At 39.8% G+C, this 10,825-nt stretch overlaps 1 protein-coding gene across 3 annotated transcripts in view; it reads left to right on the top strand.

Annotated features, from left to right (window-relative positions):
• Positions 1–10,825, top strand: part of FAM172A (family with sequence similarity 172, member A) — a 283,100-nt gene that overhangs the window by 51,811 nt on the left and 220,464 nt on the right. For all 3 annotated transcript variants that reach the window (XM_010831927.1, XM_010831928.1, XM_010831926.1), the window contains one exon: positions 750–850. In XM_010831927.1, the coding sequence (XP_010830229.1) occupies positions 750–850 (101 nt within the window). The remainder of the gene's footprint in view (positions 1–749; positions 851–10,825) is intronic.

Raw genomic sequence — 10,825 nt, 5'->3', positions numbered from 1 at the left:
TTTGTATCCACTGTGTGCCTTAGGGCCTGGAGTTGGAACAGTCTTTCTGGTGATTTTTGTAGCAAATCTGTGAGCCCCCCCTGGGTGTGTCTGAGAGGGGGTTTAGAGATCAGCTTTCCTCCTTTTCAGCTAGGTCACCCCTTGTTGCTGATGCCTAACTTCCTACCTAGCAGTCTAAACCTGCGTTGGTTCACTGTCCCTCTCCCATTTCCATTTGCAATCGTATTTGTATTTCAAGCCAGTTGAGAAATTTCACTAAAACCTTTGAACCTATTCTAGCCTATAGGGATCCTTCATTTTTCTAAACTCATTTTAGACTTTATGTGAATTGCCTGTAGCAGTTTTTTAGATTGTTGACTTCATTCTTTGTAAAAAGTTGCTTCACTTTTAAATATTTATGCTTTTACTCCTCAGGTAAACCTCTAAGCTTAAGAACGGGGACCATGTTCATGGCTGTAGCTAGCAAAAATCTTCATATGTTATAGGCCTTCAAATATTGTTAATTTGCTTTGGGTTAGAGAAATGAAGATGGAAGACATAGCCTTTGAGTACTTGGGTCCTTCTATTATACTGTGTATATCTTTGCACTATATGGCTATTTAAAGAAAAATATCTAATGAAAACAATGAGAATGTCCTGAGACATTAAATTTTTATTAGACATTATTTATTATGCTTTACATATTATTATAAATATACTCTGAATCATAGCACTATTTTAACAAATAAACTTGTTTGTTTGTCTTCTAGAGGGGCAGTTAAGACACATAAAAACTGGGGAGCCGTTTGTTTTTAACTACCGGGAAGACTTGCACAGATGGAACCAGAAAAGATATGAAGCACTGGGAGAGGTATGGTTGTGTATATGATTTAACCTTGTTTTTTATTCCAATTTTAAATAGTCAGAATAAAGGTTTAAGTTGAAGCAGTACATGTGTTCTCTCTACAAAATGGTTCAAAAAGCTTTTTGTATTTTTTTTTTATTTTTAGTGGTAGCGTTAGAAACATAATTTCAGTTTAAATTTATGTTTTTATACAAATTTTTTCATGACCTTAATATTTTATAATGAATCATTATAAGGGGAACAAATTGATGCTAAATTTTATTTTTTTTTTAATGTTTTTAGGAGGTTGAGTCCTCTGCTGTGCCAGGAAGAATAAGTCTTCTTTGAAATGCTTATCTAAAACAAAAAGCACAGAGTTACCATTGTTAATTATGTGAGATGATGGATGTGTTAATTATCCTGGTCTTGGCAATTTTTCTTAGAAATTTCCTGGCAATTATAAAATCATCTTATTGTGCGTTTTAAGTATATACAAATACAGTTACCAGTTATTACCAAAAGTTACAAAAAAGTGTTTATCTATAGGAAGAAAATTGCTATTGGCTATAGACTACGTATCTTTGACTTGATGAAGGATTAGGCCTTGGGAAACATGACATGCCTCTTTAATGCTACCCCTGGTGGAAACTTTGAAAATGTCATCTGTCATTCGAGTGAATGTTTTGTTAAAGCTCCGAGTTTTACCCATTGGTGTCATGCTGCTGTTGCTCAGTTGCTCAGTCATCTCAAACTCCTTGCAACCCCATGGACTGCAGCACGCCAGGCTTCCCTGTCCTTCACTGTCTGCCTTAACTCATGTCCATTGAGTTGATGATGCCATCCAACCATCTCATCCTGTGTCGCCCCATTCTCCTGCCCTCAGTCTTTCCCAGTATCAGGGTCTTTTCCAGTGGGTCAGCTCTTTGCATCAGGTGGCCAAAGTATTGGAGCTTCAGTTTCAACATAGTCCTTCCAGTAAATATTCAGTGTTGATTTCCTTTAGGATGGACTGGTTTGATTTCCTTGCAGTCCAAGGGACTCTTAGGTCTTCTCCAGAACCACGATTTGAAAGCATCAGTTCTTCGGCACTCAGCCTCCTTTATGGTCCAACTCTCAAATCCGTATATGACTACTGGAAAAACCATAGTTTTGACTATATGGACCTTTGTCAGCAAAGTGATGTCTCTGATTTTTGATGTCATAGTCTGTGTTTTTCATAAAATGCATATGAACACATTTGTTTACTGTGATAACTAGACAACTGCTTAATTTCTATAAAGAAAAGCTGAAAGTTCTATTTATATTTTGGCTGTCTAATAAAAGTAGTCAAAATGAATTATTTGGTTAAACAGTAGCATAAAGAATATATGAAATTAAGTTTTTCTTTTCTGGAATACAGCTTTTCTTGGATCTCTTCTGAACATCTTTGAGCAAAGATGTTGACAGCTTTTGTTCTGAACCATCTTTTTTAAGATGTCTGATTAGGAAGCAGACTTAGAAGATAGAGATTGTGTCTTCTTTTAGCGCAGAGGACAGATTTGTTTGATGTCCAAGGAATTTCATGGTAGGGAAGATCTACTGAAGAAGGAAACAGCACCCCACTCCAGTATTCTTGCCTGGAGAATTCCATGGACAGAGGACCATGGTGGGCTACAGTCCATGGTGTTGCAAAGAGTCGGACACAACTGAGCGACTAACACTTTCACTTTACTTTAATGCCAATGGAGAGTCACAGAAGTTTTGACTATGACCCTCATGGTCAATCTGAAGACATGTCACCATAATCCTGAAAATTCAAGTTCTCATATAATTATCTAGAGTTCCCAGAAAACATATAAACATTGTGTTTAAATTCTGAAAATAGGTTAATGCTTCTTATTACCAATAAGATCTGTAGTTCCGTTAAGCGAGAACCTGTGAAAAGTCTCTCACCAGTGTCCTCCACGTAAAAGCACTGGAAAAACGTTTCTCCTCAGTGATGGATAGGGCGGAATTCAGAAATTTGAGCTTATTGCCTTGAGCCTGCCTTACTAAATAAACTTTTGGTATGCTTAAATTTAAGTTTTAAGAAGACAGCTTTTAACTTCAGCCAACAATCTAAACCAAAGCCCCTTCTGTTTTCTTAAGTTTTGCTGCAGAATATTGAGTTTTGTCTTCAGCTGAGAGGTACTATATATGTTTCACAACTGCTGTTTTAGTTTATGTTTATTTCTCTCTTAAGGAGATTATTATAGCAGTCATTCAGCAGAAATTGTTTTTAAGACTTGCTCCTGAAATGCTCTATCATTTCTATGTAAATTAAACTTACTGTGTAAGTAAAATAAACTGAGATGTCATTTTCTTTTTAGAATGCAGTGTCATAACTACACAAAAGAGTACTCTTTTACACTCACATAGTTAATTTTTACAGTCAAACAAATGCTTTTGCTAATATGTATATATATATTTTTACTGTGTACATATAACTTAATAAAAACATATAGCTTTTTTTTTTTTGCCAGCCACCTTTTCCTTTTATTTTATTTTTTATTTTATTTTATTTTTAAACTTTACAATATTGTATTAGTTTTGCCCAATATCGAAATGAATCCACCACAGGTATACATGTGTTCCCCATCCTGAACCCTCCTCCCTCCTCCCTCCCCATACCATCCCTCTGGGTCGTCCCAGTGCACCAGCCCCAAGCATCCAGTATCGTGCATCGAACCTGGACTGGCGACTCGTTTCATACATGATATTATACATGTTTCCATGCCGTTCTCCCAAATCTTCCCACCCTCTCTCTCTCCCACAGGGTCCATAGCTTTTAATAAGTTTGGTTAATTTGTCTAAATTTAGAAAGATACTTTCAGTTTAAAGAAGTGGGAGAGTGGTGTGAAAGGGTGATTTTCAGAATAGAAGTTTTCATGCGTATATATCGGAGACGAATATTATGCCAAGGAATAACGTTTCCTTTGAAAGATTAGAAAGGCTATCATTTAAGTAATAAATAGAATGTAAAGCCCAGCATGTAACTTGTCAAATTTTCTCAACTGTCTCTTTCATGTCAATACTGAATTATTATTAAATGGAGAATTTGTAATCCAGAAGAAATTCTAATGAAAGATTTGAGTTTTTTGCCTAAATTGGGTCTTTGCACTTCCTTTGATATTTGTTTACTTCTTTAAAAGTTAATAAATTGTTAGTGTGCTTAGAAAGAGGATAGTATTGATTAAACAGTCTTAAAAGCTTGGCTTTTTATTCATGGCTAGGACCACATTTACAAAAAAAGAAAGTAAAGGCATAATTTCCACTCCCCCGAACCTAAATTAGTAATATGTCTTGTAAAATAGTGCAGTGTTATAGAAAAGTACTACTACTAAAAAAATGGAATTTATGCAGCTAAAAAAATTGGATTTTTCCAATGGCCATATTCAGGTATTTGAAATAGGAACAACTTAAAGAATAATAATATAAATTATTATGTTAGTAGTCAAATATTTGAATATAATGTGATTTGTCGTTGTTGTTCAGTCATTCAGTCGTGTCTGACTCCTTGTGATCCCATGAACAGCAGCACACCAGGCTTTCCTGTCCTTCACCGTCTCCTGGAGTTTGCTCAAACTCATGTCCCTTGAGTCAATGATGCCAGTGATGTGTGTGACTAATATCTTCATATAATGTGAAATTCCCACATCTCATATTGTGACAGAAACCAAGGCCTGGCTGTCAGGAAGTCTGGTCCTAGTTTTGGCTCAGCACTATCTCTCTGGTAGAGAAAATACAAGATGAGCTGAGGACATTGTCTTTTTTGGAAGGCATACCCTCAGTTTAATGGCAGTATGTGAACAGGACAAAGAAACTCAACTTGAGAGGATTTCCTTTGGCCAAAATTGGGACAGTTTGAGGGTAAAACAGAATAAGGCTTCTATTGATTATAAAATATTTAATTAAAAGTCTTGATTCCATAGCATTTTTATAGTATAGCTAATTTGCTGTCATAAGATGAAAATTATCTGAAAATTGGTAATCAAAGGGAAAGAATTAAGTAGCTCAACATTTTATGAGAAACCGTAGTTCATTTGCAGTTGAAGAAGGAATGTTTTACTTTACCAAAGAATACTGGCTACTAACAGTAAAAAAAAAAAAGATACAATTAGAAAATCACCATCATTCTAAAGATGTTCCCTCAAGAGTCCCATTTCCTGCTTATTCAGTCAACCACTAATCTGGGATCTACCGTGAAGGGACTTCACAGTAAGTGAAGTGACTTATGCAGCAGATATAATTAAGGTTACTAGTCAACTGATCTTAAGATCTTAAGATAGGGAGGTTGTCCTGGATTATCTGGGTGAATTCTGTGTAATCACAAGAGCAATTAAAAGCCGAAGAGAAAGGGCAGAAGAGTCAATCACAGAGATTCTGCAGAAGAGGCAGGGAGAGCGGCTTCAGGCACGAGGATTCACATGCCATTGCTGGCTTTGAGATAGAACCAAAGAGAGGCCTGCATGAGCTCAGGGTACCCCTAAACTAATAAGAAGCACGGAAAACTCAGTGCATTGCATTTGGCCAACAACTTGAGTGAACTTGAAAGGGGACTTTCTCCAGAACCTCCTGGTAAGAGCCCAGCTGGCTGACACCTTGATTTTGGCTTTGTGAAACCTAAAGCGGAGACGCCAGTGGAACCAACCCATATTTGTGATCTATAAATTGTGAGATGCTGAATTCAGTTTAAAGCTATTAAGTTTGTGGTAACTTGGTAAATTAAGTTTGTGGTTGTTAATTTAGTAGAGGAAATACAACTGCTTCTTGAAATAATTGATTTCATGAAGGATGTGAGGGAATATTTGCACAGTATGTTTGCACAGAATATTTGCACTTTTCCCAGAGTACCAACTCAGAGATTTCTTGCAAGTGTAAGGGGAAAAATACATACCTTAAAATAGAGATTTAGCCGTCAGCACAGTACCTGATGAACACAGTTAGTATCACTAGTGGTAGAATAACTTGACATTCTGTATCATCTGATAGGATGCTGTTTGAAGTACACAGCATTAACTGTAGATGTATCTTACTACACATGCTGGCTCTGACGCTAATCAGCCCTTTAGAGTTGTATTCCATTTTCGTGAAATACAGAATAGAGGGAAGAGCAAATGATACCACAAGGACACAATCCAATACAAGGGACATGTAGAAGACAATACCATTAAAAATACTGAAAAGATTTGTGTGTTGAGGGTAAAGAAACTGTTGTAGATGGAAATAAACAAGGAGACAGCAACTAGCTTGCATATATGAACATTGATGGGACTTTGGTTAAAAAAATAATAAGGTAAAACAAACAACCTGTATACTCTTCAGGAGCAATGAGGAAGAATTGTTCATGTTTTTCAGGTATGAAATATCACATATTATGGTTATGTAGAAAAATGTCCTTATTCTTAGGTGATGCTAGTGAAATATTATAGGGGTAATAAATAAATATAGGGAGAAAGTCATGGTGCCTGCAAGCTATTTTTAAATGTGTCCCAAAGAAGAGGAAAAACTCAGGGAAATAGAAAGTATGTATGGCAAAATGCTGTTAGTTGTCCAATCAAAGTGGAAGATGTAAAGATGCCTATTGTACTATTTTTCAACATTTCTGTGTGTTTGAAAGGTTTCACAAGTTGAATATTGGGGGAAAGGAAGCTGGTGATAGGAACCTGAGTACGCTTCACGTTTCTAAGTGAGGCTTGCTCCCTGGCAGGCATACTTGGGTGCTCTTGGACTATACCATTTTATTTGTTGTGTGCTGTGCTAAGTTGCTTCAGTCTTGTCCCACTGTTTGTGACCCCATGGACTACAGCATGCCGGGCTCCTCTGTCCTGGGATACTCCAGACAGGAATACTGCAGTGGGTTGCCATGCCCTCCTCCAGGGGATCTTCCCAACCCAGGGATCAAACCTGCGTCTCTTGGTCTCTTGCTTTGCAGGCAGGTTCTTTACCACGAGGGCCACCTGGGAAGCCCACCGTTTCACTTGGGACCCATCAAATCCTAGAATTTGGAGTACTTTTTTTCTGGGGTAACAACATCCTTTCTAGGACTTGAGTTGTCTCCCAATAGTTTATTCCATTTTTTAGAAGTACCTTACTTAGTGTTTTGCCTGAGGCATAAACGTGTTTGGTGTCACAGAGGCAGTGAACTCAGTGGGTGAGCATTATGACAGTTTCTGTGAATCTCTCATACTCCTGTATGTCATATTGGATATGCCAAGAAAACAAGGCCCTGCCTGCTTTTTCACCTGGGCCATTTCTCAAGAGTTGTGTTTGCAACAAGCAATATTGAAGCATGAAGTTAGGTCTTTCTCTGGGACAAAGAACAGGCTTGCCTACAGCTTGCTGTCAAATGGTAAGCTCCCCAAGCTCGGTATTTTGCAGCTTCAGCCTGAACCACTGTGTGTGCAGCATCCATCTAGGGTCACATAATGTTGTGCTCCATGGACTTGGAGTCCAAGAAACCAGTGCAAATATGCTGATGCTATGCTGTGATGAGTAAAGCCCTTTGTCTGTGACCCAGAAATTTTGTGTCTTGCATTAGCACCCATGAAACAGTAACAGGCTAGCTGATTAGTTTGTAACTAGAGCAAAAGCAAATCTCAGACCTGTCAGTGACAATTGACTCCCTGCCAGGGAGCAAGCCTCACTCCCAAACGTGAAGCGTACTCAGGTTCCTATCACCAGCTTCCTTTCCCCCAATATTCAACTTGTGAAACTTCTCAAACACACAGAAATGTTGAAAAATGGTACAGTAAGCATCTTTACATCTTCCTCCTTGACTGGACAACTGCTAACAGCATTTAGAAGAATGAATAGCATTAGAAGAATGAATAGATTTTCAATAATTCCTGTTTTCAGTCTGACTACGCACTTCCACTCTTCACTGGGCCTGCATTTTCTAAGCCTGAAGGCCCTGAGGTTCTGCCAGGCCAGTAACGTGGTTTCCTGTTTTAAACAGACGACACCACTGTTCAGCCAGTTATGTTAGAAGCTTCATAGTCCTTTCACTCTTGGTGTTTAATGTGTGGCCAGGTCTTGTACCTTTTTGCATCTCATCTTCCTCCATCGCTACTGCTGTTGGTTGAGCTTAGGTCTGTATCATCTCTTAAAGCTATATCTCTGCAGTTCAGCTGAAATGCATCGCCCCGTCAGTATTCATATGTCAAAGCTCTAACCCCTTGGGTGATTGTATTTAGGGATGGGGCCGTTACAAAGTAACTTAGGTTAAATGTGGTCATAGAGATGGGGTCCTAGTCAGATAGGATTAGTCGCTTTACATCTCTCTTTCTCTCTGTCTCTCCACTCCTGCCCCTTCTCCGTTTCTCCCCTTCTCCTCCGTGTATGCACCAAGGAAAGGCCATGTGAGGATAGAGCAAGAAAGCAACTGTCTACCAGCCAGAAGGAGCCCTCTCGCCAGGAACCTAATCAGCCAAGCACCTATATCTGGTACTTCTCAGCCTTCAGAACCGTGAGAAAGGGATTTCGGTCGTTTGAGCCAGCTAATCTACGGTGCTTTGTTATGGTGGCCTGATCAAACTGTTAGCTGCAGTGTGGTCGCTCCGTGTCTGCTCTGCCCTCCTGAACAGGTTCAGGTCTTTGAACCTGTTCTCAACACTGCTACCAGAGATATTCATATCTTTTGAAGCTGCCACTGTGATCATGTTTGCCTGTTTTTGGAACCTTGTGTTTCCCTGCAAGATGAATTTTAAGCCGCGTGCCTTGTTGCACCAGACCTTTCATGAGTTGGCCCTTTCATATTTTTTCTGGCTCCATCACTTGCCTTCCCTCTTGCCCCAGTTCCCACTCACCCTATGCTCGAGCTATATAAACCTACTCGTGGCTTCCTAATACGCTGTGCTGTTGTATATCTCTGGGCCTTGACTCAGGCAGGGAGCATGTGGTGCCAGGCTGCAGCTTCCCCACCCTCCCTCCCATCTGTTTGCAGAATATTTATTCATCTCTCAAGCTTAGATCAACCTCAAAGAAAACTTTCTCTGATCCGCAGAGGATAGAATGGACCTCTCTCTCTTTTGTGTGTTTCATATTTGCTTTTAAGATAATTCTAGTATGACATATATAATATATTATTTCTCTTAGTGTTCAGTGTATCTTTCTCCTCTTACTAGATGTGGTGGGAGCTTACTTGAGGCTAAATAGATAGTGCAGTAGTCAGGGTGCTCCAGAGAAACAAAACTAACAGGTTTTATGTTGTTATTGCACTAAGTCGTGTCCAACTCTTTTGTGACCCTAGCCAGGACTGTAGCCTGCCAGGCTCCTCTGTCCATGGGATTTCCCAGGCAAGAACACTGGAGTGGGTTGCCATTTCCTTCTCTGGAGGATCTTCCTGACCCAGGGATTGAACCCATGTCTCCTGCATTGACAGGCAGATTCTTTACCATGGAGCTACTAGGGAAGTCCAACAGGTTGTGTATATATAGAGAAATACACTTATTTTAAGCAATTTGCTTATGTAATTATGGAGACTAGATGAGTCCAAAATCTTATGGAGAGGTCAGTAGTCTAAAGAACCAGGTAAGAGTTGATGTCCCAGTTTGATTTCAAATATGTCTTCAGGCAGAATTCCCTCTTGCTCTGGAAAAAGTGAAATGAAAGATCCTTGGGGGATCTTCCCAACCTGGGATTAAACCCGTGTCTCCTGCATTGCAGGCAGATCCTTTACTGTTTGAGCCACTAGGGAAGCATTTGCTCTGGAAAGTTCAGCCTTTATTCTTTGAAGCCCTTTAACTGATTGAATGAGGCCTACCCTTATGAAGCTGAAGCTCCAATACTTTGGCCACCTGATGAGAACTGACTCATTAGAAAAGACCCTGATGCCGGGAAAGATTGAAGGCAGGAGAAGGGAACTACAGGGGATGAGATGGTGGATGGTATCACCAACTTGATGGATGTGAGTTTGAGCAAGCTCCAGGAGTTGGTGATGGACAGGGAGGCCTGGCATGCTGCAGTCCATGGGGTCACAAAGAGTCAGACACGACTGAGCGACTGAACTGACTGACTGACCCTCATGAGGGAGGTCAATCTACTTTACTTAAAGTACCTTGCTTTACATGTAAATTTCATTCAAAAATACCCTCACAGAAATAGCCAGAATAATGTCTGACCATGTATCTGAGCACCATGGCCCAGCTAGATTGATCCATAAAATTGAACATCACAAAGATTGATCACACAGTCAATCACAGTTTTATTCTGTGATTTATTCTGAGTAGGCCGTAAGACCTCACATAGCCTTTGGGCTCAGGGTGGAGTCATTTTCTGTAGAAATTCAAGCCCATGATGTGATGCCTACTGCCTTTTCTTCACCAGAAACCCTCAATTTCTTTCTATCTTGTTTAATTCTTTCCATTCACAGAAATAGGCGGGATATATATTTGTACTGTGGCATAATAAGCATGCAGCAGCTGTTTTTTCTTTTTCATTTCCATTATAGACAGGAACTTTTCTAAGCTTTCAGTCATAAGGTTTACAGTTTCACAGTGACCAGCCTGCTACAAGTTATATACTTCATGATTTGATGGCCCAGCAGGGAAGAGAAATTCCTTCCTAAAGATATCTTTTGTAGAAGATGTAAGCTGAAACATAAGAATCAAAAGATATTGGTCTATTACTAGAGTAAGATTCATTCATCAGCAGTTGGTCCTTTTCGTCATCACAGTGAAGGACCAAAATGTCTGCAATTTGAAGCTACTCAGGTTAGACCGGAGAAGGCAATGGCACCCCACTCCAGTACTCTTGCCTGGAAAATCCCATGGACGGAGAAGCCTGGTAGGCTGCAGTCCATGGGGTCGCTAAGAGTTGGGCATGACTGAGCGACTTCACTCTCACTTTTCACTTTCCTGCATTGGAGAAGGAAATGGCAACCCACTCCAGTGTTCTTGCCTGGAGAATCCCAGGGACCGGGGAGCCTGGTGGGCTGCCGTCTCTGGGGTCACACAGAGTTGGACACGACTGAAACAACTTAAC

Source organism: Bison bison, unplaced genomic scaffold, assembly GCF_000754665.1.
Source record: "Bison bison bison isolate TAMUID 2011002044 unplaced genomic scaffold, Bison_UMD1.0 scf7180017864533, whole genome shotgun sequence".
Lineage (NCBI taxonomy): Eukaryota > Metazoa > Chordata > Mammalia > Artiodactyla > Bovidae > Bison > Bison bison.
Note: the sequence above shows the minus strand (reverse complement) of the source record. Positions and strands in the feature narration are given on the sequence as shown.